At 39.2% G+C, this 27336-nt stretch overlaps 1 protein-coding gene across 4 annotated transcripts in view; it reads right to left on the minus strand.

The window, feature by feature from the left end:
- Positions 1-27336, minus strand: part of TRIM33 (tripartite motif containing 33) — a 133154-nt gene that overhangs the window by 55175 nt on the left and 50643 nt on the right. For all 4 annotated transcript variants that reach the window (XR_015255011.1, XM_086717898.1, XM_025927989.2 and 1 more), the window contains exons 2-4: positions 16908-17026; positions 16401-16545; positions 16101-16233 (exon numbers count right to left, since the gene is read on the minus strand). Coding sequence is in view for 3 of the 4 variants with exons in the window: in XM_086717898.1 (XP_086574024.1) it covers positions 16101-16233; positions 16401-16545; positions 16908-17026 (397 nt within the window). In the remaining variant the exon portion in view is untranslated. The remainder of the gene's footprint in view (positions 1-16100; positions 16234-16400; positions 16546-16907; positions 17027-27336) is intronic.

Consider the following 27336-nt stretch of genomic DNA (forward strand, 5'->3'; position numbering starts at 1 on the left):
TTGAGAATAGGACCGGTGGTATCATGTGTTTTTTCTCTCATGATGGTCAGCTGCATAAGCAAAGCATGACAGAAGGGAAGCTGGGTTTAATCAAGATTGTGGTTTTGCCAAGAGAGTTATACCAAGTGGGATATAGGAGTCAAGGCTAAACGCAAGAGAGTAAGAATGATTAGCCTAAAATTAACCTGGAAGAGGGTTGAGAACATAATGGAATGAGGTAAAGTGAAAGAGTAGAGTAGTGGCATCAATGGACTAAAATAAGTTACTGAGTGGCAAATAACTGTAGAAGTCTGATACTAAGCAGAATGAGCTGGGAATGACGGAAGATGTAGTCAGAGAGAGGAATGCTTCAACTTGAATACAACTATTGGCAATGCCAAGGTCTAGTGTACAATCACGGATGTGAGTGGTAATGTAAAGGACACAAACTTTAGAAAGAAGTTCAAAGAACAAAGACTAGGGTGTCTGAACGATCAAATCTTTGTATATTAAAACTGCTAAGAATTAAGACAAGAGTAGCATCTGTATGGAATGCAAGCTGGTGCAGCCACTCTGGAAAACAGTATGGAGGTTCCTCAAAAAACTAAAAATAGAACTACCCTACAACCCAGTAATTGCACTACTAGGCATTTATCCACGGGATACGGGTGTGCTGTTTCAAAGGGACACATGCACCCCCATGTTTATAGCAGCACTATCAACAATAGCCAAAGTATGGAAAGAGCCCAGATGTCCATCGATGGATGAATGGATAAAGAAGATGTGGTGTGTGTATATATATACAATGGAGTATTACTTGGCAATCAAAAAGAATGGAATCTTGCCATTTGCAACTACGTGGATGGAACTGGAGGGTTTTCTGCTAAGTGAAATTAGTCAGAGAAAGACAAAAATCATATGACTTCACTCATATGAGGACTTTAAGAGACAAAACAGATGAACCTAAGGAAAGGGAAACAAAAATAATATAAAAACAGGGAGGGGGACAAAACACAAGAGATTTATAAATATGGAGAACAAACTGAGGGTTACTGGAGGGATTGTGGGAGGGGGGGATGGGCTAAATGGGTAAGGGACACTAAGGAATCTACTCCTGAAATCATTCTATCTTTGCCCCAGTTCAATCTCTCCTCACTACAGTGAGATCATTTTAAAACAATAATCAGTCAAATCACTCCACTGCTCAAAACTTGAGTGTCTTACTCAGACTAAAAGCCAGCATTCTTCCAATGGCCTACAAAGAACTCAATAAGTTGGCCCTTTCTGCCCCTCTGACCTCACGTGATACCAATCTCCCCCTTGTTCATTCCATTCAGACCATGCAGCTCCTCAAAGAAGTCAAGTATGCTGCTATCTCTGGCCTCTGGCAGTTGCTTTCCCTCTATCTGAAACATGCTCCCCTCAAGGAGGAAGTTAAGATGGCAGAGAAGTAAGGAGACCGGGATTTTCCTCATCCCTCAAACACAGCTGTATTGAGGTCAGATCACTTGGAACACCCAGGAAATCGATCTGTGAAGTGGCATAAGGATCTCCACAGTTGGAGGGAGACAGCTTGATGGGATCGAGGTGTGTGTATGTGAATTAGAGGAAATAAAATGGCACTGACACGGAGGGAAGGGAACCCTTTCTGTGGAGAGACAAAAGGGACAGAAAAGAGAGAGGGGTTGTGAAAGTGCAGCATCAAGTTAGCACATGAGGAAAACCTCTCTGGACTACCGGCTGGGGAACAAGAAATACAGAGAGTGACAGTTTCTTTTTTGCAAACAGCCCTAGGAGCTGAAACTCGGGATGTTTGGAAGTGCACTTTTTCTGGAGCAAAGCCAGGAGCCTTGGTGTGCTCCTGGGGAGGAGGGAGCCAGCCCCAGAGTGTACAGCGTGGTGTGGTCATCTCAGGGGCAGGCTGGGAGAGAACAGTCCCTCTCCCTAAGTACTTTGGGAAGAGGGTTTATTGCCCCCCCAAGGACAAAAGACCCTGCAGGTGCAAGCTAAAGGCCTTTTATGAGCAGGGTGGAGAGGCCCTACTCTGGAACAGGGGAGGTGAGCCACACAGAGCTGGGTCCTTTAAGACTTCGGGTTTTGAATCCCAGCCCAGTGCCTAGAAGTCTCTGGAGAACTGCAGAGCAGGGCAAGCCAACGGCCAGTATTCTGTGGGTTGTACTAACAGCATGGGTTGAGATACCTGGTCCGGTGAGGACAGACTTGGTGTCACCATTTTTCCCCCCAACACCAACAGGGTAGGACTTCAGAGAACAGCACAGCGGCCCCCAGTGGAGGTAACCAAACCCCACCCTCCGTGCCTAGCAACCTACTGGAGGGAGACTGACATTGAGCAAACCAGATGCCCTCTCCTCCAGACCAGCATGGCCACTGGTCCCAGGCATCAACAGACAACTGTTTTGTTTTGTTTTTCTTCTTTCATTATTTTCCTTTTTCCTTCTACCCTCTTCTTTTTTTCTTTTGCAATCAGGCTCATAGATCTCATTTATTTTTGGTCAATTCTTATTAATCTTTGTTGTTTGTTTGATCTGGCATTTTTATTGTTTTTTCTCCACCTTTTCTCTGTCTGCTTTAATTTCCCTTCCCTTTCTCTGGACTTAGCCTTATAGTTTTTTGATTCTCTATTTGGTCTTCTTTTCTCCCCTTTCATTTTTCTTTTTATGGGATCAGGCTCTCGCCACCCCTTCTCCTTTTTCCCCCCCAGGGTTATAACTTCAGCTAACACATCAAAGCACACCTCCACTACTACAAGCAAGGAGGAGCTCTGTACAGGACTGACCAGTGGGACAGAGCAGCCAAGACACAACAACAGTGCATGCAACATACACCAAAAACACCTCCTGAAGTGCCAGGCCCTGGACAGTGTATGACCCCTTTTAAATACAGTTCTCACAGGTGCAGGGCACATAGCAAGCTTTTACAACACAAAAAAAGGCAGAAACAGCCTAAATGACAAACCGGGAGGAATTCTTTCCAAAAGGAAGTTCAAGACGAAATCATAGCCAAGATATCTCAAAACAGACATAAACAATATATCTGAACAAGAATTTAGAATGACGGTCATAAGACTAATAGCTGGGCTTGAATAAAAGCACAGAAGACACCAGAGAAACTCTTGCCGACAAGATCAAAGACCTAAGAACTACTCACAATGAATTTTAAAATGCCGTAACAGCTACAAAGTAAACTAGACACAGTGACAGTGGGGATGGAAGAAGCAGGGGAGGGAACAGATAAAACAGAAGATAAAATTATGGAAAATAATGAAGCTGAAACACACTCCCCTGACTTGTCAAGTTTAAGCAGGGGTGCTCCCATTCCTACTTCAGTCTCCACTCAAAGCCCACCTCAACATGGAAGTCTTTTGAAACCACCCTATTTAAAATAAAAACCTACTGGGGCACCTGGGTGGCTCAGTTGGTTAAGCGGCCGACTTCGGCTCAGGTCATGATCTCGCGGTCCGTGAGTTCGAGCCCCGCGTCAGGCTCTGTGCTGACAGCTCAGAGCCTGGAGCCTGTTTCAGATTCTGTGTCTCCCTCTCTCTGACCCTCCCCTGTTCATGCTCTGTCTCTCCCTGTCTCAAAAATAAAATAAAAAAAATTTAAAAAAAAAAAAAAAAAAAAAAAGAAAATAAAAACCTACACATCCACATGTTCACGTACACTGTCCCAATTTCCCAGCTTTATAGAGAAAAATACTCTATAATGATCAGCATCTGATATATTTACTGTTTGACCCTATGAAAAATTAGGTCCTCGTTGACAGTGACTACATAGTTTTGTCACTGAAATATACCATGCTTAGCACTCAGCAGGCATGCATTTACTGAATTAATGAATGACTATATAAATATTGTCCAATGATAAGCCAAGGAATGTAATCAGAATAATTTCATTTTTTATAGAATTTTTGGGAGGGGGGAAATTAAAGAATGCCCTCTGTTCTGCTTTGCTTAACTTTCAATTTACTAATCCCTAATAAATCTCATGTTCCACCAGATATGTCAAAAATTTGTCAATATTATTTTTCAAATGACCTAACAATATCAAGTATATTACAGTGGTTCCATTTTTTTCCTGGAGATATCCTCAGTCTTTATGCTTCAGTTAATCTAGCTACTATACAGTTGTCATTCTGGCACCCACAATTCAACATTAACTTTCTTGGTTTACTAACATTTTTGTGGATCACATTCTCTAATAGTTCTCCAGGAAAAGGTGCATGGGAAGCAGTTTCTGAATCCTTGCATGCTGACCCACCTTAATAATTTTAGCTATAGAAAGGGCACCTGACTGGCTCAAGTCGGTGGAGCACGCAACTCTTGATCTTGGGGTTTGAGTTTGAGCCCCATGTTGGGTATACAGATTATTTAAAAATAAAAAAATATTTTCTTTTTTTTAATGTTTATTTATTCTTGAGAGAGAGGCAGAGAGAGACAGAGCGTGAGTGGGGGAGGGACAGAGAGAGAGAGGGAGACATGGAAGCTGAAGCAGGCTCCAGGCTCTGAACTGTCAGCACAGAGCCCAACGTGGGGCTCAAACTCACAGTCCATAAGATCATGACTTGAGCCAAGGTTGGGCACTTAACCGACTAAGCCACCAAGGCACCCCTAAAAAAATCTTTAAAAAAGAAAAAAAAAATTTAGCTATAGAACTCAAAGTTGAAAATCTTTCCCTCTCTACTCCCAACTTTTTTTTTTTTTTAATGTTTTTATTTATTTTTGAGACAGAGAGAGACAGAGCACAAGCAGGGGAGGGGCAGAGAGAGAGAGAGAGAGAGAGAGAGACACAGAATCCGAAGCAGACTCCAGGCTCCAAGCTGTCAGCACAGAGCCCGACGCAGGGCTCGAACTCATGGGCTGTGAGATCATGACCTGAGCTGAAGTCGGACGCTCAACCAACTGAGCCACCCAGGCGCCCCTACTCCCAACTTTTAAAATCACTGTTCCAGCATCTTCTATCTCCGGGTATTACTGTATTTAAAGATCCTATTTAGGGGCGCCTGGGTGGCTCGGTCGGTTAAGTGTCCGACTTCGGCTCAGGTCATGATCTCACGGTCCATGAGTTCGAGCCCCGCGTCGGGCTGTGTGCTGACAGCTCAGAGCCTGGAGCCTGTTTCAGATTCTGTGTCTCCCTCTCTCTGACCCTCCCCTGTTCATGCTCTGTCTCTCTCTGTCTCAAAAATAAATAAACGTTAAAAAAATTTTTTTTTTTTTTTTTTTTTTTAAAATAAAGATCCTATTTAGATTTCCATTTCATTACATGTTGCCTACTTTGGAAACTTTGCTGATCTTCACTTTAATCCATAACATACTGTCATTTTATAATGATATATACTTTTTCGTGGGTCTTTTTTTAAATCAACATACTGGGCACTAAATGGGTCATTTCAGACTGGCAATGCTAGGTTCTTAGGAGAACTTCTTGAATTACTTATTTGATCACTTCTTTTTCTGTAATTCATACTGGTTGGCTGTTGGGTATCTTGTCATTTTCTTTCTTTTTTTAAAAATGTTTATTTTTGAGAGAGAGACAGAGAGCAAGTGGGGGAGGGACAGAGAGAGGGTGGGAGACAGAGAATCCCAAGCACTGACAGTGCAGAGCCTGATGTGGGGCTAGAACTCACAAACGATCAGATCATGACCTCAGCAGAAGTCAAGAGTCAGAGGCTTAACTGACTGAGCCACCCAGGTGCCCCTTGTCATTTTCTTACCTGTTTTTTATTTTCTCTTTTTGCTCTATTTTCTAGGAGACAAACTAGAATTTATCTACCAAACCTATTAATTTTTGTTTCGGCTATCATACTTCCAGGAGCTATTTCTTCTTTTAATGAATTCTTTTACAAAGATTCTATCCTTGTTTTGTGACCAATAGCTTGTCATATCTCTCAGGATGTCATAACTTTGATTTTATATTTCCTTTTATTCCTATATTATCTTATGCTTTTCATGACCTTTTTTTCAGTGTCTTGGTCTCTTTCATGTAGGTAGCTGTGTCAATCAGAAATGTGTACACCTGTAGTGACTAATAAAGACTCGTGTAACAAGACCAAATGTAGCTGATGATGTTACTTAAATAACATCAAAGCTAGAATCTCTCAGATGATCTTGGCTTTACCTTCATGAGCATATAATGGTGCCACAGTTCCAGGCATCACATCCTAATTCAAGGAAGGAAAAAGCTGGAAAAGGGCTGATACCAGCAACATTTGTCCCTTTTAAAAATTACAAACTAAGCAGAATTCCATTTGTATTTTATGGGCATAAACTGTAGGCCAGAGCTAACCAAATGCCAGGAAAGCTGAGAAAGGAAATATTTAGCTTTTCCAGTCTCTATATTTGAAGCCAGACAAAAGAGGGAAGAGTTATCACCACAGCCCACAATGTACGGCATATGGCACATGAGGGTGGCTCTCCTCAAATGCTGGATGATCCTTTCATCTGTTCACATTCAAATATACAGTAAAACCTTTTAGTTTGTGAGCATAATTCGTTCAGGCAACATGCTTGTAATCCAAAGCACTTGTATATCAAAGCAAATTTCAAGAACCACTGGGTCAGTTGTGATCATGTACTCGGCATCACCTACTACTTATATTGCAAGACATCGCTCGTTTATCAAGTCAAAATTTATTAGAAATGTTTGCTCCTCTTGCAGAACATTTGCGGAACAAAATTACTCACAATCCAAAGTTTTACTGTACTTAAAAACTACTTAGAGTCTGTGTGAGAGCAGAACTTACGAACTGGTGGGCTTCATCTTTTTAATTAGAAATGAACCCCAAATGTCAACATTTAAAGACCCCTTTTGATCATTTTCTCCAGAGAGTGAAAAGGCCTCTAATTCCGGGGGGGGACGGGGGACAGAAAAACATATAAAGGGGGAAAGTTGAACAAAAAAATGTCACTTCTGACAATCTGGAATCAAGTCTGGGGAAGTGAAGGTCCCACAGTATAATGCAGATTTACACTTACCTTCCCTGATGTCAGTCATAAACCTCATCCCCACTTGTCATCTAGATCTAATATCCCCAAGACAATAAGCCCAACTTTTGTGATACCTACTGCCTCTAAATCCTGATCCTTAACAGATTTCTGGGAATTAAATGGCATGGCTTTCTGTGTATATCTCCTTTGCATACCCTTGGGTTGTAGTTCATTCAACTCTACTAAGTCAATTATCAGATCCACCAAATATTCAATCCATTTCCCAGCTTTTGAAAAATTCACTGAAATATCCACTGGTGTCTCTTCTCTCATTCTTAATTTTTTTTTTAAGTGTATACTTATTTTATTCATGTATCATGGGCAGAATTATAAGAAGGAGATGGGATAACAACATGATATAGCTAGAAACCATGTAATGTTCTGAGGTACAAAATTTCATAAAGTTCTATAGCTTTATCTGAGTTCAAGAGTCTCTGAGCTGAGATCAAGAGTCAGACACTTAACCATCTGAGCCACCCAGGCGCCCATTTTCCTTTTTGAGAACAACTTCCAAGGCCATAAAGCATAAAGAAAACCAAAGACCTCTATAAAATGTTTTTAAAAAGAGAGAAAAAAGAAAATGTACAGGTCACAATATTAGTAATAATAGCTAAACTGATACTGAGTACTTATTGTGCTAAGCACTTTATAGGTACAATTCTCACTCAATCCTTATAAGCCAGCTTATAAAGTTGGTACTATATTATCTCCATTTAAAAGATACACAGACACATCAGAGTTCATCCTTTTTATCCCTATAATATGTAGCAATTATCTTTAAAAGGAGGTGGGGGAGCCCCAAAACTATACACGTGTAAGTCAATGATTATGGAATGAGACTAATTTTTTTGATAAACTAAAGATTCAACATAAGAATCTAAGAAAAGTAAAACAAAATTAAGCTAAGGAAAGAATGAAGATATAAGAGAACTGTGAGAATCAGAGCACTTTTTTAAAAGTTTATTTATTTTGTGTGTGTGTGTGAGAGAGAGAGAAAGAGAGAGAGAGACACGGGGGTGGGGGTGGGGGGGAGGGAGAGAGAGGGAAAGGGAGAGAGAGGGAGAGAGAGAGAGAGAGAGAGACAGAGAGAGACAGAGAGAGAGAGAGAGTCCCAAGAAGCCTCTGTGCTGTCAGCAGGGCATGGGGCTCGATCTCATGAACCGGAGATCATGACCTGAGCTGAAATCAAGAGTCTGCTCAACCGACTGAGCCACCCAGGCATGCCCCTAGAATGCTTTTAAAGAGCAGAATAAGTGACTTCAAGAACTGATCACTCAAATGACCAATAAAACAATTAAACCTAGGGGCTCCTGGGTGGCTCAGTCGGTTGAGCTTCCAACTTCGGCTCAGGTCATGATCTCACAGTCTATGAGTTCGAGCCCCGCATCGGGCTCTGTGCTGACAGCTCAGAGCCTGGAGCCTGCTTCGGATTCTGTGTCTCCTCTCTCTCTGACTCTCCCCTGTTCATGCTCTGTCTCTCTCTGTCTCAAAAATAAATAAACATTAAAAAAAATTTTTTTTAAACAATCAAACCTATGGCCAGGCTTATAAGGAAAAAGGAAATAAATTCAGCTATACAACATTATTAACAAGAGATATAACCTTATTTTTGTAAAATCTTAATGCTGTTTAATTCTAAGTGAATATGTTTTTAAAATTTCTACTAAGCAGATGATTTTCTAAGAAAATATAAATTATCACAATCGCATGCATAACTGACTCAAGAAGAGGTGGGTAACCAGGTGACTTGATCATATTTTAAAAACTTACTGAGCATACAGGAAAGTGAGCCCCTTGAAGAACTAGTCCTAAAAGGCCTTAATGTCCAGGCAGGGAAAAGGAGTGAGAAAGATGAAACAAAAAGTGTTGGTGAAGAAAACACACCAAAAGTGAACTGGTTTTAAGGTTAAATATTTCTGACAGATAAGGAAGATGCGTTCCAATTTACGAAATAGCATTTGTAAAGGCAGATTTAGTTTAAAACAGGGGATACGCTAGTATAAGAGCACAAACGGGAATTAACAAACTGTAAAAATGAGTTCACCCTTATCAAAAAGGGGTCTGGCTTTTGTTTCAACTACTAGGAGTACTGAAATGTACTACCTGATAAAACTTTACCTGGTGCCTTAGGCTATACGCTAAAGATATGATTTACAGGGGGCTTCAGGTCACATGGTGTCAGCTCAACCTCAGGAGGGGTTAGAGACAGGTCAGTCACATCGACAGTGAACCATATTCTACATGACAGAGCTCCAATAAAAATTCTAGGCACCCAGGGTCAGATGAGCCTCCTTATTGGGCAATATTCCATGCATACTGTCATACATCATTGCTGAGAAGAGTTAGTTATGTCCAAGATTCCACTCAGAGAAAACTGGAAGCTCCACATTTGGAACACTCCTAGACTCTGACTCTGCACCATACGTCTTTCCCTTGAATGATTTTAATCTGTATCCTTTCATTACAATAAATGTAACCATCAGTATAACAACTTTCAGTGAGTTCTAGCAAATTATCTAACAATTCCAGTAAATTACTGAATTTGATGGTAGACTCAGGAAATCCTGAACTTGCAATGGGTGTCAGAAGGGTGGCTGGGGGGCTCCTCAAATTCTGCATTTGATGTCAAAAGTGAGGGAGCACTTATGGATTGTTCTCTAACTTCACAGTTGGTATCAGAAATGGGATTCACTAAAATGATCCTGACTCACTGAAACATGTGGTTTGGGAAAAGGAAGGATGAGAGGACAGGGATTTATGAGCCTTGGATTCCTAGATGACTACCTAGTAACTCATGGTATGGAATTGCAGCTGAAGTTACTAGAGGTAAGTTACCGATGGAATTTAGAAAGGCAGACCCAACTCCCTAGGAGTTGACTCATGGATAAAAAAGAAAATGCAAACTAATAAGCAAGCTAATTATACAATCCCTTGGTTACTGATTTTGTAGTAACTAAAATGAAAGTGTATTAGGACAGATCCTGATACTGGGCAAAGCTTAGGTTTCAGTCAAGTCTGAACTATGGTCACTAGTAGCCTCAGGGCCACTCCAAAGGGAAAAAGTATGCTGGGAAAACAGAGAGAATACCTCTATGACTTCTGATCAAAGAATGTAGTCCAGGGGCGCCTGGGTGGCTCAGTCAGTTAAGCAACTGACTTCGGCTCAGGTCATGATCTCACGGTTCGTGGGTTCGAGCCCCACATTGGGCTCTGTGCTGACAGCTTGGAGCCTGGAGCCTGCTTCAGATTCTGTGTCTCCCTTTCTCTTGGCCCCTCCCCCACTTGTGCTCTGTCTCTCTCTCTCTCTCAAAAATAAATAAAATGTAAAAAAAAAATTAAAAAAAAAAAAGAATGTAGTCCAGGTTGAGAAAAAGAGAAAACCAAGAAACTAATGAAACTAGAGATTATAATACAAAGGAATGCCTCATTTTGTAGACTGATGCTTCCTGAAGCTACTAAAATATTGTGAGAGTGATCACCTAGAGGAAGCATCATTGGTTTTGAATGGTGCAGAATAGAAGAGCAACGTCTGAATTGATGCAGGACCGGCAACTCCCTACCACAATCACAGTGAACAACCACAGATGGCTATACATAATTCAGACACACAGGAGGTCATTCCCAAGGACACGGCTAGCCCAGTGGACTAGATAAATGACCCCATAATGTTTGCTGACCCTGAAATGGAGGACTGTCCTTCTACTATAAATGTCAAGTGGAATTCCCCAGAAGAAGTGGCCGATAATGCTGCTTATGCAAGCCATGCTGGGTTGGCATTATGAAACCAGGATATTCACCTACTGGGCATGCTTGTCACTGAGGTCACAGTAAATACTGTGATTAAGGGGGACTCTTACATGGGCACCCTGTGTAACTTTACTGCTGCAAAATCTAGCAATGATCTGAAAAGCCTTAATGGATTTACGGTCTCAGATTCCCTTTATGCATCTTACAGATGGTAAGAAAATTAGAGATTCATTAAAAAAAAAAACAGAGAAAGACAAAGGGGAGAGTCAAGGGATTTAACACAGTAGGATGGAATCTTCAGATGGCGATTTAAAAATGGGATGAATAAAGCAGACATTGATAGAGCTGAAACAAAGATCTTAATTTAGCATGACTAGAGGTTGGATAGACCAATGAGAGCTGTTGCTCCTCAATATTAAAAAGCCCTACAGAACTCTGCTGTATTTACCCCAGTTTTGAGAAAATTTAAAAGCCAGAGGACAAAGAGGACAATGAAAACCCTGACCTGGAATTGCCAAGGGCAAGCAAATGTCCTATTAACTAATCAAATTGAAGACCTAAGGAGAGGCCAGGCTCTTCTGGCTCAGCCCCTAACTAGAGAACCACAACAATTTGCACTTGTGTGGACAGAGGCAGGGGATGGATAAGAGACATTTCTGGGACTCCTTAATATGAGAGCCCAATGCGCTCTAGTTCTAAAACCTGTCAAAGTTCTAATGGGGACCTACAGTTAGACTGGGTCGAGTGGCAATAGCTAACAGAATTAAGGTAAAAAAAATTGGATGAAAATTGGAATATCTGAACAGACTGTGAAGTGGTTACATCTCCTTTACATGAATGTATTATTGGGATGGATAATGTGTCTGACTGGTATTATAAAAGAGAAGGCATATAATTTATCACCTTAAGACCAGGCTTGACTAGGCATGCTAAAATGGGAACCACTGAAACTGTCTGAGCCCACAGAAATTTGAGACAGTATATGATACCTGGTGGACAAAGAGATTACCATTCTAATGACAAATTATAAGCTAGAACACTGGTACCAATGAATTCCCTGAACAACAATGTGTAGGTAGCCTGTGACAAAAGTGGATGGCTCATCAAGACTAACAGTAGACTATTAAAGCTTGAATAAGGTGGTACCCCCATAACATCAGCAGTCCCTGGTATGACTTAAATACTAGAAAAAGAAACATATAGCAGACTGTAAGAGAGTGCTACTCAGTGACTGATCCTGCAAATGTTTTTTTCTCTGCTTCAATCTAAAAAAAAAAAAAAAAAAAAAAGCGCCAAGAGCAATTTGCCTTCACATGAAAGCACCCCGATTTACATTTACTATATTGCCACAAGGTGATTTCAATTCACCAGCTTACTGGTATGATGGAGTTAGAAGGGATACACTATCTTGATGATACCATGACAATATAACAAACTAAAGATAAAGGTAGGGCTGACCTAATGCAATAAGGACACCCATGACCAAAAGAAGCTGTTGATAAATCCAACAGGTCCAAGGACCTGCCCAAACTGGTGAAATTCTTAAGAATAACCTAAGCAGGTGCCACCATTTACATTCCATAGAAGAAGAAAAGTAGTTTTTGCCACCTAGCCCTAGAACTAAACAAGAAACCTAACATTTGGTTGCCATATTTGAATTCTGAAGGACACATATTCCACACCCTGTAATGGTTAGTAGCACCAATAAATACAACTAACCAGAAACGGCTGTATTTGAATGGGATCCTGAACAAAGGCAGGCCATGTCTGAACTACAAAAAACAGTCTCTCTCCCAATGTTCTTGGGTCCCTATGATCCAGTTAGACATGATTTGGGGACTGTCAGCAACACATACTTATGTAGACTAGAGCTTATGGCAAAGGCCTGGGAGTGCCACTCAGCAGCAACCATTGGGATTTTGGACCAGAAAATTTCTGGATACCATGGTAAAATGTATGCCATTTGATAGAAAATTACTAGCTTACTGTTGGACATTAACAGAGACTGACTCTATGATTGAAGGACATAAAATAACCCTGCAACCTGAAATACCCATAATGTCTTGGGTGACGGAGGAACACTCCAGTTAAGGAAGGCAGTGCCCAGAAGAGTTCTGTATAAAATAGAAATGGTTTGTACAGAAACATGCGACCAGCAGGATGCAAAGAGGTATTTATTGATTATGAGCAAGCCTCTTTTCCCCTAAGTATGACTTTGAAACCACGCAAGGAGTTGCTAAATCCCAGAATCACATGGGTGGTGCCCTATAACAGCTCTCTAATAACCAAAAAAGAGCTGCTCAGTTGTCAACTACACTTCAAAACTAAATAATAAATTTAAATTTAAAAGAGAGGGAGAGAGCATGCAAACTGTTTGGTTTCTGGATAGCAGTTCCAAGGTAAGCAGACAGCATCTTGTTTAGAAGGCTATCACTCTAGGGGCGTCTGGGTGGCTCAGTCAGTTGGGCTTCCGACTTCAGTTCAGGTCATGATCTCGCGGTTTGTGAGTTCAAGCCCCGCATCAGGCTCTGTGCTGACAGCTCAGAGCCTGGAGCCTGCTTCAGATTCTGTGTCTCCCTCTCTCTCTGCCCCTCCCCTGCTCATGCTCTGTCTCTCTCTGTCTCAAAAATAAATAAAACATTTAAAAAAAATTTTTTTTTAAAAAGAAGGCTACAACTCTAATTGAAGATGGTAATGACAAATCATATCAATGAGGTGAACTGCACGCTCTTTTCCCTTTAGAGTTCTTACTGCAATCTGCAGTTGATGTCAAAAGTAAAGGTAGTCTTGCGGGCTACCTAACTTTGTACAGATGATGAAAAGACTCTAGAATGACTCAATACTGTAAGCTATATTGAACACTTGAAACTTTAGTTATGGGGGGCCACTAAAGGGTGTTTTTAAAAAGGGGGTGAGAGTGCTATAAGAGAGTGCCTGGGCGGGGGGGGGGGGGGGAGGGGGGTGCCTGGGTGACTCAGTCAGTTGAGCATCTGACTTCAGCTCAGGTCATGATCTCACAGTTCGTGGCTGACAGCTCAGGGCCTAAAGCCTGCCTCGGATTCTATGTCTCTATGTCTCTCTCTCTCTCTCTCTCTCTCTCTCTCTCTGCTTCCCCCACTCATGCTGTGCCTCTATCTCCTTCAAAAATAAATAAACATCAAACATTTAAAAAAAAAAAGGGGGGGGGTGAATGGCTCAGTTGGTAATGACTCTTGATCTTGGGGTTGTGAGTTCGAGCCCCACATTGGGTATAGAGATTACATAAAAATAAAATCTTTTAAAAAAAATTAAAAAATAAAAGGGTTGAAGGGTAGGGAGGGACTCTATTTTAGCAAAATAATCCTGGCAGCAATGTGGACACAGTGAATTTGACAAGGTAAAACTCATAGCTGAGAGACCAACTCTACATGTGTTACAGTAACAGGAACCTAGGGTCTTAAGTCCAATGACAAGGGTTCTGTAATAGCCTATCCTGGAAAACATACAGAGTGTGAACTAAAGAAAAGGGAGCAAACATTCAAGAGATAATTAGCACTTGAAAATAAGTGGCAAAGGAAAATGATGAGGGAAAAAGAAGGACCAGCCAGGGTTAAACTCTGAAGAAGAGACCATTGAAGCTATTCTTTCTTGTGAAAATGGATGCCATCTTCCTTCTCTTTTTTCTTCTCACCAAAATTTGAAAAGCCCTAAGTAACCCAAGAGCTCAAAGATCTGACTGCAGCTGTGAGAATGGTAATCTAATGTCTTACTGAGATTATTACAAAACAAACAATGGTAAAATTTGGCCCTGAGGTGAAGGCATCCACAAGATTAGCCACTCCAAGTGAAGCATTAGCCAACCTACAGGTAAGATGAAATTTGGGGACAAATTAAGGATATAAAGATTTAAAGAAGCAATTCTACACAAATGTCCTGTATAACAATGAATTATGCCTTAAAAAAGAACAAAGATCATTATTTTTTTACCTGTGGTCAAGTGTGAGAGATTCCATATACTGTGACTATATTCTATATACCATATGGAAGAAAATGAGCATATGGACTGAAAACAGATCCAACTGCCTGTGTTCAAACCCAGGCTCTATCCCCTATGGCGACACCCTGTACAGATTACTAAAGCTTTCTGTAAGCGGGCTCCCTCACCTTTAAAACAGTTGCCATGCCAGTACCAACACTTCATGGGTAGTTGGTATGAGTTACACAAACAAACATGCAGCATTTTGAAAAGTGCCTCACACAAACTACAGATGCAGTAATTGTTAGCTATTAAGATTAATATATTCCCTCTGTAAGAGGATTCTAATGAATTCCAATGAACCCAAGGAATTAAAAGCACTAAGATATCCTACAGTTAAGAAACACATTTCAATGTGGTTAATCCAACTTAAGCTACCCTTTTTTGGCAGGAGATTCATAAAACCTATTTCTATCAAATTAGCAGAAGTGTTATAAGAAGAACACTTTAGAAAAGGCTGGACTAGGGCACCTGGGTAGCTCAGTTGGTTAAATGTCTGACTTTAGCTCAGGTCATGATCTCATGGTCTGTGAGTTAGAGCCCCACATTGGGCTCGCGCTGACAGTGTAGGATCTGCTTGGGTTTCTCTCTCTCCCTCTCTCTCTGTTCCTCCTCAACTCATACTCTCTCTCTCTCTCTCAAAATCAGTAAAGTTAAAAAAAAGGGGGGGAAGGGAAGAAAGAAAGAAAATGCTGGACTATGGTAATCAAGACCATCTTTTAAATGATAATACAATTTAATAGAAACTGGGAAATTTGCTGGAGGACTGTTATACTCCTGGCTAGAATTTCAGTACATTTCTAGAATAGTTCAAATCTAATAGACTGGTTGTAAGTGAATACTATTGAATTCTGAGGGTATATAACAGGGTTGAAATAGAAAATTATGTATTAAAGAATTAGTAACTATGCTTACTTAGATACTTAAGCAATTTGCAGAAAACTAAGGGATTTATATCTAACATGAAATCAGTATAATTATCCTTTGATGTTAAAATGTGTATCAGCTGGCCATACCCACAGGAAGATTACCTTTTAAGATTACAGCCTGGAGCCTAAAAACCACAGTCTACTTGAAGAAAGCTGATCTGAACCAGAGGCAAAGCAAATAAAAGAAATCATGCAATTCCTTTCTTGCAAACCCAAATGTCATGATACATTTTTAACAGATATTCATAAGGTAATTAGGTATGAATGTGGAAACCATTAAATAATTAATCAAACACATATCTGCTTTAAGAAATTGTATGAAATTGAGAATACAATGCTGACAAAATTATGAAATAAATATTTAAGAGTAATAATTTCATAAAACATTTTTATAGTATTTCTTGTTAAACAATGATGACTTCTGTACCTATGTTCTTTGTGTTCCAATAGCTGACAGTCTCTACATGTCAATCTATCACATGTTTCACAGAAAAGTTTCAACTGTTCTTGTTTATGTACAGGGCAGAAAACAGGGCGCTGACCAGATGCTCCAACAGACTCTGTAGTAAAATAAAACATATATTTTTAAACTAAACAAAAATTGTATCTCACGTTCTAAATTCTTATTAATATTTATGTCCAAAGCATATAAAGAATAAGTAGAAATGCTGAGGTAAAAGAGGAAGATTAATGGTAGATCAATCATTAAAACTGCTTCTATTCTTACCTGAGACATCTTCTTTCTTCCTGATCAAGTGATCTTTAGTGAATTTTACTCTCTGATGTGCTTCAATACATGTCTTACACAGCCACTCTCCACATTCTACACAAAAGCCAACTGCACTTGCATTGTCTTCACAACTAGTACATACCTAAAAGTGGAAATAAATACTAATCTACATCAAATTTACAAGATATAAATCCACAAAATAAAAACTGTGACTTGCTCTCAAATACACTAAATATTTTGTTATCCATTTATCTCCAATAAAATCCTTTTCCTTCCATATCAAACATTCACATGAGTAAATTTAAGTCTCAGAACACAAAAAATATATACAAGTAAAGACTTTTCATCTCATTTAATTAGGTAGAAGGGTACAGAACAGAATAAGGATCATTTATTTAACTATAGCTGAAGTACCCTAAATCACATAACTATCCGAACATATGTCTCTCATAATTTACATTTCAGTATCAAGGTAAGAATATAAAGAAATATTAAGAAGCATACCTGTTCTGATTTCTCATCAGAACTGCTAGGAGCTTCAGATGTATCTTTCACAAAATAATTATCCACAAGGTCTATCTGTCTGCATTCTTGGCGGCATACTGGGCACCGTATTACACCAACTACGACACAAGACAACAACATTAGAAAATATTCTTCAGGAAAACATAAAGAAATTGTGCATGATGCCCATATGAAAAGCATTCACGTATGTCACAGACAAGACCAAAGAAATGAATATTAAGAGCTGAGTAAAATAATCTACTGAGTTATTCCATTGGGGGAAAATGACATACTATTTAGGATGAGAAAACAAACATTAATATACAAAAAAAAAATCTAAAAGTGCTTTATTATAATATGTGTTGGCCGAATAATGGCTCCCAAAGATATCCAGATCTTAATCCTTGGAATGTGTCCTATCACTTTATACAGCAAAGGCGACTTTGTAGATATGATTAAATTAAGACTCTTGAGATGGGAATATGCTGTCCCAGAGTATTTGATGGACTCTAAATGTGATCTTATAAAAAGGAGACAGGGGCACCTGGGTGGCTCAGTCAGTTGAGTGTCTGACTTCGGCTCAGGTCATGATCTCACAGTTCATGAGTTCGAATCTTGCATCGGGCTCTGTGCTAACAGCTCAGAGTCTGGAACCTGCTATGGATTTTGTGTCTCCCTCTCTCTCTCAGAGTCTGGAACCTGCTAAGGATTTTGTGTCTCCCTCTCTCTCTCTCTTTTTTTTTTTTCCTTCTCCTTGTGCGCGTTCTCTCTCTCTCTCTCTCTCTCTCTCTCTCTCTCTCTCACATACACACACACACAAATGAATAAACGTTAAAAAAAATAATAAGATTAGAGTACAGACAAGTGGAAGGTAGCTAGTAATAGAAGCAGAGAACAGAGTACTGTGCTTTAGGGATGAAGCAATAAGTCAAGAAATACAAGTGGCCACTGTAAGTGGAAAAAGGCAAAGAAATGAATTTTCTCCTCCTCAGAGACTCTGCAAGGACCAGACCTGATGATACTTTGACTCCAGCAGATATTTTGACTGTAGCCCAGTAATACTGATTTCAAACTTTAGCCTCCAAAATAGTAAGAAATTAAAACATGTGTTATTTTAAGTCACCAAGTTTATGGCAATTTTGTTACAGCAGCAACAGAAATACACGATCCATCATCTTATAAATTCTGCTTGGTTCAGAACTACTTGAATTCATTCACTTTCATGTGGGAAGAAAGATCACATGTGCCTGTGCCAGTGTTCCAGCATCTATCAGAAAAAATAAACCTGCTCGGTTAACACATGGAAATTAAAGTTAAAAACTAAAAAATAGCAACACAGTCAACACAACAAACTAATTATGTGTCAGCCATAAAACTGAGGATACAGCATCAACAACACAATCCTCACTTTCAAGAAAGGGTGCAAGACTAGTATGTAATTGTTATAGCTTATAGCACACACAACTATAGGAAGCACCACACACAGACTAGGATGTAAACAAGAGTCCCCAAGAGTTGGGAGGACACAAATTACAGAACCTTATATTGTAGTTCTAATGGAAAACAGAAACAAATATAGTGTCATTCTAAAAGTAGGAGTATCAGTCTCCCAGTAGACATATACACTGTTTAAACAAATTCAAAGTTATAGATTTGAAACCAAAACATAGTTCTCGTAACACACAGTGCATACAAAGGTCCTGCTCAGAGGAAATACATAAAAACAATTTTTCAAATCCAAGAAAGAAACAGCATGGTGAAAAGAAAGGGGGAGAAAGGATATACATATTTCCACATTTAAGACAGCATAAATTACAAACCTTTCAAGAAACAGAGTATATAACAAACAGAGTATATAACTTATCTTGTACTACAGTACAAGTAACTGTAGGGGCAAAAATATGTGAGCAACTAACTTACAATAAATTAAGTTTTCACTTTAGAGGTTACACTTATACATGGTCTTGAAAAATTCATTCTGTTACTAGTGTGCAGGACAGTTTACTTTGCTGACCCTGGTTCCTCGAATCCTGTACATTCCTAAGGAAAGCCTATCTCTAATACTGGCCCTCAAATGGCTCCTGTGAGATGACCTCTAACTCTTGGAATATTCTGCCTGATAAGACTGTTTTTGTATGCCTGAGGCCATATTCAGTATGACCTCAGAGGGTGACAAGAGTCTCAGTAGGTAATGTGGGTTCCATGGAGGATCCACCCCTTTGTGACAATGCCCCAATAAAAACTCTAGACATGGGGGCTCAGGTAAGCTTTCCAGATTGGCAATATTCCTGCATATTGTCACACATAGTTACTCTAAAACTAAGCTTCTCCCACACAACTCCACTGAAAGGAGAGATGTGTAAGCTTGTACCTATTTTCTCCTGAACTTCACACCATGCACCTTTACTAAATTTAATCTATTTCCTCTTTCCCTGTAATAAAATGCAACCATGAAAATAACAGTTTTCTGAATCCTGTGAGTCCTTCCAGTAAACCATGAGGTCTGAGGGTGACCTCAAACTCAACTAGGAAAGGAAGAACAGTATGCAAACTAAGAACAGCAAGAGCAAAGTTCACAAATGGCGGTGGTGGGGGAGACTTTAAAAGAAAAATGTCCACATATACATATAGTTGAAGGATACAAATGATGAAGAGACATTCTGTTCTGAGCAAGAAAAACTCATTATTAAAGTATCTCTTATACCTGTGTATATGAATACTTTGTCCGAAGTCTGTTTTTTTGAACTCACTAAAATAATTATCAGATTCTTAAAAGTTTTACTTTAATCTGGCAAGCTAACATCACAGTTTATGACAACAAAAATTCATCTATCTCTCATCCTAAGCCTCCATTAAAATAATATGAAAGAATGTGGAAGATAAAAACAATATACAGGGGCATTTGGGTGGCTCAGTCAGTTAAGCATCTGACTCTTGATTTGGGCTTAAGTCATGAACCCAGGGTTGTGGGATAGGGCCCCGCTTTGGGCTACATGCTGACTGTGGAGTCTGCTGAAGACTCTCTCTGTCCCTCCCTCCCTCTGCCCCTCTCCCCCACTCATTCTCTCTCTCCCTAAAATAAAAAATATAGGGGCGCCTGGGTGGCTCAGTAGGTTAAGTGTCCAACTTCAGCTCATGATCTCCACAGTTCGTGGGTTCAAGCCCCAGATCAGGGTCTGTGCTGTCAGCTCAGAGTCTGGAGCTACTTCGGACTCTGTGTCCCTCTCTCTCTGCCCCTCCCCTGCTCATGCTCTGTCTTTCTCTCTCTCAAAAAATAAAAAGAAATAAACATTAAAAAAAATTTTTTAATAAAAAAAAATATATATCCAAAAAGATTAAGGGGATAGAAGTAGCAAAGCACACAAATCAATACACATGCAATTTCAAGAAATGTAGAAGCCAAAGGATATGAACACTGCAGAGGAAACCCAACCGAGAGTACACAAGGAGTGGAGAGATAAATCTCAGAAAGACTCTTATTTGCCATAAAGATTTTCAGACAAGCTTGGAATTAAGAAATTTGAGGCATGAAAGAAGTTCCAATGAGAGAGAAGGGAGTACATTCAAGTCTGCAGACATCAGCAAACCCCATTCCTAGGCTGACTACTTAGACTTGACCGATTACCCAGCAGCCAAGGTGTCTGTCTTACCACCAACACAAGAGTTGAAGGTTCTCCAGGAATCTTTCTATCTGTTTTTTTATTTATTCAATAAACTTAAAAAGTATATGAATGTTTACTTTGAACATGAGAGCCATTTTCCATTTGAGTTTATAAGTATGCCCTTGTAATTAGTATAGATCAGATGAGTGTGCTTGCTCCTAACTCAATCACTGAGTGCTGTCATGCCGAGTTTAGGTCATTATACAAAACTAAAACCCAAAATCCAAAGCCAAAGTTGCTGACCACTTTTCTGCACAGTATCCCTAGAAATGATTTCATGACTCCAAAGTTCAAGTTCTGAGAGGCCCATTCAGGCCTATTAGATTAGTTTTAAATGCCAATTTATTAAAATGTACAATGATGGGGAAGACAAAGGAGGATTCTTTTCAAAAGGCCAAACTACACAAGCCTACAAACTAGTTTATCTCCACAGTATTAGGTGGAATTTAGTTTTAATAAGTTGATTGTTGTGGACTTCCATCCGAGATGGATGACTAGACAGATATGGAAACACCACCTGAAATGGTTAAACACAGAAATAGCTAAAATATAACAAACTAAAATGTACTTTGAAAAATGTATAACTGAGTCCACAACCTAAAGGGCAAAACTTTGTAGTACCAGAAACAAAAGGGAACTCAAAGCTCAAGTGGTCAGGCATCAACAGATGCAAGTGGGACACAGGGGTTACAGTACCACTACTTTGAACAGGAAGTAAGACAATGATTAAGGGGTGAACCTGAACTCCTTCAAAAAAGCCATGGGGCAGGCTTTGAGTGCCCTCACCCTAAAATCTTTCGCAGCTCTGAAGTCACCCACAAGAAGTCAGAATACCAAATAAGCTTTATACATAAATACATAAGCAAAGTTTGTGCTATCTGCACAGTACACAGAAAGGCCAAGTCAAGAAACTAGTAAACTCATCAAGAGTAAAGGAAAGGCACAGAGCTTCCTCAGAGGGAAGCGCGGCACCCCTTCCCACATACCTGGTCCTACACATCTCCTCCTTCTGGCCATTCCTGTGTTATAACATTTTATCCTAAACTGGAAATCTATCTAGTGCTGGATGACTATGGGGAAGTTCATGATGTAACCTCCAGCCCTGCTTCATGTCTTGGGCCCAGTTTTCCTGGGACTTCAGAAACATTGAGTGGAAGGGGCAACTGTGTGACTCAGTTGGTTAAGCGTCTGACTCTTGATCTCACTCAGGTCATGATCTTGCAGTTCCTGAGTTTGGGCCTCGGATTCTGTCTCTCCCTCTCTGCCTGTCTGTCTCTCTCTCTCTCTCTCAAAATAAATAAATGAACCAAGATAGAGAAGGGAAGGGAAAAGAGGAAAGAGGAAAGAGGAAAGAGGAAAGAGGAAAGAGGAAAGAGGAAAGAGGAAAGAGGAAAGAGGAAAGAGGAAAGAGGAAAGAGGAAAGGAAAGGAAAGGAAAGGAAAGGAAAGGAAAGGAAAGGAAAGGAAAGGAAAGGAAAGGAAACAAACACTGAATGGTAAATCCACCATGAGTAAGGAGCCCAAGGAATTCAGTCCAACATACTGGTCATTCTCCTCAGGGCTGAAGTCAACATTTCTCTTCTGTTCTCTACCCTAAGTTCAAGTTCTTATTTAGAACCTCTTCTTGGGGTGCCTGGGTGCATCGGTTAAGCGTCCAACTTCAGCTCAGGTCATGATCTCGCAGTTCCTGAGTTTGAGCCCCACATCAGGCTCTGTGCTGACAGTTCAGAGCCTGGAGCCTGCTTCAGATTCTGTGTCCCCCCTTCTCTCTCTGCCCCTTCCCTGCTTGCACTCTGTCTCTCTCTGTCTCTCAAAAATAAACATTAAAAAAATTAAAAAAAAAAAAAAAAAAACCTCTTCTTTAATCAACTCTAAACAAAATGTACATAAAACAGAAGTTATTATCTTTGCCTTGTATCTACTTCTCTCCCTGGGATTCCTAGTTAGATGAATTCACATATTCACTGAACAACAGCAACAAAATGAAGCTTCTCTGAAACCTTACAAACACACAAAACTATCTCATTAGAACACCTCCCAACCCAAGGCACAAGTGGAACAGGACACCAAGTGAAGATAGGCTCATACATAAAATTACAATGCATGAAGAAACCCAATACTATTAGAGTGAGTCAACCAACACAATAAAGCAATAAATAACAACCTAACTCACAGAAAATAAAACAATCTGAAAAAGACTTCAAAAATATGTGTAAAATACCTCGATAAAGGGTCAAACAGAATCTATGAAAATAGAGCTAAAAAAGAATCAAAGAGAAATAAAATACACTCATTGAATAAACTCAAAACATAAGTTAAATAGTAAGCAAGAGAGAACGGAAAAGAAAATCAAGTAGAAGACAGATATGAAAAAAAATCACACAGAATTCAGCACAGAGCTAAAGAGAGAAGGAACTACAGAAGAGAGTAAGTTGAGAAAACTAAAGAACTGAATGAGAAACTCCAGTATGTGTTGAAGTTCCAGAAGTTCATGAAGGAAATGAGGTACAGATGCTATTTAAAGAAGATAATGACTGGGGCGCCTGGGTGGCGCAGTCGGTTAAGCCTCCGACTTCAGCCAGGTCATGATCTCGCGGTCCGTGAGTTCGAGCCCCGCGTCAGGCTCTGGGCTGATGGCTCGGAGCTTGGAGCCTGTTTCCGATGCTGTGTCTCCCTCTCTCTCTGCCCCTCCCCCGTTCATGCTCTGTTTCTCTCTGTCCCAAAAATAAATAAAAAACGTTGAAAAAAAAAAAATTAAAAAAATAAAAAATAAAAAAAAAAAAATAAAGAAGATAATGACTGAGAATTTCAGAACTGAAGAAATGAGCCCTCATACCACAATACAAGTCCTGAACAGGATAAATAAAAATAAATCCACACCTAAACATTGCAAAGACGGAGGAAAAACTCTTAATAATTGCTAATATTACAAGACAATCAGACCAAGAGCAGACTTAATTAGTAAAAAACAATACAAAAAGATAACAGGAATAGTATCTTAAAAGCTTTTAGAGAAAATAAATCAACTTAACAATCTATATGCTGATAACTATTCAAGAGTAAAAGCAAATTACATTTTCAGACATATAACAATACTGCTCAGCTACAAGAATAAAGCATTAAATTCAACTATATAAAACCGCCAATTTTAGACCACTTATGACCTGCAAATATGGTAATTTTATACAGTTTAACCTACTACCGGCTTTAAGAACATGGAAAAATACTTAGGGGTGCCTGGCTGGCTCAGTCACTAGAGCATGCAACTCCTGATCTTGGGGTTTGAGGCCCACATTGGACATAGAGCTTACTTTGAAGAGGGAAGAAAAAAAAAAAAAGACCATGGAAAACTATTTAGAAGTGAGATGCAAAAAATAATTAGCAAAATCATTAAAACACATTTTGATATCTAAATATACATGAGTTAAAAGTAAATATGGACAGGTGTAAATATTAATTTAGGGAGATAAAAAACATAAAATTAAAACACTGAGCTACAATAATATATTCTATTATAATCAAACGACAGTTTGACAAATCATTCTAAATACACTATGAAGAGAAAACTGAGTGATAAAATGTCAATTAAAAAATAAAGTAAAATCTTGCCTTAACAAAAATAAATGAGGGCATCAAAATTCAGATGTATAAAATACAGTCCAGTTGTTGAAAACAGATATGACTGTGTACACTTTCTTAGCCAGCCAATAACAAGTGTCTGAAGTGAAGACTGCAGTTTGGTACCATGTTCAAGTGTGTTCTAAAGACCTTTTTAAAGGTTTAAATGTTTAAAGACATTTTGTTTAAAACTGTTCTAAAATATCAGCAGGAATTTTAAGTACCTCTATTGGCTGCCACCATTTTTTCAGTTTGATTCACAAAAACTGACTGATTCACAAAAAAAAGACTACTGGGGAAATAGGAACTCTTTGCTACCACATATCCCCTGTCTTACGTTTCCCAGACCAACTTTGCTCTACCCTGTACTTCTGCCCTCACCCCAGCAAGAATTTTAATCTGACCGTTTGAGAATGAAGGTTGTGCTGAGGACAGAAAACAAACATAATCAAATTATATCTAAATTTGCATTAATACAAAGTTTTACTGTAAGACCAGTTGGTATTTAGTGTGAAATTCTTATATATTAGTTCGGTGAATGCTCATAACACTTCTGTAAAATAGGATCAATTATTATCCCCACTTCAAAGGTGAGGAAATTGAGCTTCAGAGAAATCAGGTAATGCTCTCAAGGTCACAGGACAATGTAAATGGCAGAGGTAGGTAAGATCTGAAACCCCAACATATGAATCTATAAGCCATGCCCTTAAAACCTATGTTAAAGAAACTCTCTAACTAAAAGGCTGATCATTAGTAACAAAATAATTAAGGCTAAACTAAGGCAGTCATAATAGAACTATAGAGGATAAATTAGAGGCAGTATCAATTGCCTAATGAATGTCTGCATGATGAAGAGGTAGTAGTCACAGCAAAGGAAAAATTAGAAATTCTAGATGATTCACAAGCTTCTAGCATGGGTAATTCATGGATAATTACACAATTACTCAAAATGAGGGAAAAGTAATTTTAGCCAGAATGCAATGAGTAAGTTTAGGATAGACTGTGTTAACTAGCACAGTTCTGTAGTTGAAGCATGTAGAAAGAACTATCAGCTTACAACTAGGTAAAATCTGAAGCACAGTTACGATTACCAAGGGAGAACAGGATCAAAAGAGTACAGTACCCTTCAATACACCAATATTTATGGTCAAGTACGAGAAAAGGAGTTCACAGATTTAGGACACAGATTTCAACATTTACAACTGCAAATCCCAAGAAGCACATTTTACATTAAAGGCTAGTAAGGGGCACCTGGTTGGCTTAGTCAGCAGAGCAGAAGACTCTTGATTTCAGGGTTGTGAGTTCAAGGCCCACGTTGAGTGTAGAGATTACTTAAAAATAAAATTTGGGGGCACCGGGTGACTCAGTCAGTTAAGCATCGGACTCTTGGTTTAGGTTCAAGTCATGATCTCACAGTTTGTGGATTCGAGCTCCGTGTTAGCAGAGAGCCTCCTTGGGATTCTCTCTCTGCCCCTTCCCTTGCTCACTTTCTCTCTCTCAAAAGAAATAAACATTTTTAAAAGTTTTTAATAAAATAAAATCCTAAAAAAACGAAGCCAGTACAAATCACACAAGTATAACTGAAATAAATGAGAATCAAACATGAGTCAACTACTTTTTCTTTTTTTCTTTTTTTTGGGGGGGGGGGGTCAATTACTTTTTCTATTAACCACTCATGATTAACTTATCATCACTGTACTAATTTACTTTTGAAATTATATTCTATCTCTGAATGTCAGTTAACTCCTAGCATGACCAAACACTTTTTTTTTTTTTTTTTTAATGTAAGTCCCACACCTAATGTGGGGCTTAAACTCACTACCTCGAGATCAAGAGTTGTATGCTCTACCTGCTAAGCCAGTCAGGCACCCAAGCCAATACTCTTTTTATTCACCCCTAGCTTCTCCTTCCCATACCCAAGAGTGGTTAGTCCAAACCTTTAATCATCAACTCCCCTCTCCTTTCCCTTAGAAAATAATTATGAATAAAAAACACAGATGTATTTTCAGGTGAAGAAGGGAGAAGAGAATTTGCACCTACGGCCTCTAATTACATAAGTGGGAGGCCAGATCAAGTGATGAGAGCGAGAGTGTTGTGAGCTGAGTGCTGAAAGAATAATCCAGGGAACAGGAAAAACAGGCTAGAAAGAATATTATCAGGTAACATCAAGAGTTCCAAGTTTGAAAGGTATAACCATTCCTAAGGCTAATTCCTCTTTCCATCTTAAACCTGTCTCCTGTTCAGCTCCATTCCTTCCCTTCACACAATAATTGGAGCCTAGGAAGTACTACATATTTGCTGAAAGGAAGGCAAAAAATAATGACTAGATTCTGAAGAAACAGATCACTGATCTTTTCTACAAAATTTTAGCACAATGGAGATAGCAGAAAGATTTTATTATGAGTATAACGGAGTTGGAGATGTGGAATGTTGACTTTGTTGCCCATTCTTACAGAAAGTTGGCAATGAAGAGAAGGAAAGACAAGGATTTGCTGCTAAAAAGGCAGAAGAAAACTGCTTAATAAAGGGTGAAATTGGAGATATTATATAGAAAATAACAGAAATAATTCATTTATAAACAAATTGGTTTAACATATACAAAATAATACCATACAGTAATATGTATTTAAATTTTGCTGGTAAATATCCAGGCAATTTCCACAAGTCAATTTTACAACCAAATGTAAGACTGGCTTAAGCTGAAATCATGGGGATATATGGCTAGTATGTACACATACGATCATATAAGACTGGACACTGATTATCAAACATAATGGAATATAGGGGCATCTGGGTGGCTCAGTCCGTTAAGTGTCTGACTCTTGATTTTGGCTCAGGTCATGACAGTTCATGAGTTGGAGACCCATGTCAGGCTCCTCACTGATAGTATGAAGCCTGCTTGGGATTCTCATTCTCCCTCTCTCTCTGTCCCTCTCCCATTCGCACAGGTGCACTCTCTCTCTCAAAATAAACAAAACTTAAAAAAATAATAATACATTTAGGAAATGCATTAGGCATATATGTTATAAAGCTTCCTGGTATTATTTAAGCTTAATTCTTAAGTATATGAGTCTTTAAAATTCAAAAACCTTGTAGGGGCACCTGTGTGGCAAGTCGGTTAAGCGTCTGACTCTTGATTTCAGTTCAGGT

Source organism: Puma concolor, chromosome C1 (genome assembly GCF_028749965.1).
Source record: "Puma concolor isolate L17-30 chromosome C1, mPumCon1.1.hap2, whole genome shotgun sequence".
Classification (NCBI taxonomy): Eukaryota; Metazoa; Chordata; class Mammalia; order Carnivora; family Felidae; genus Puma; species Puma concolor.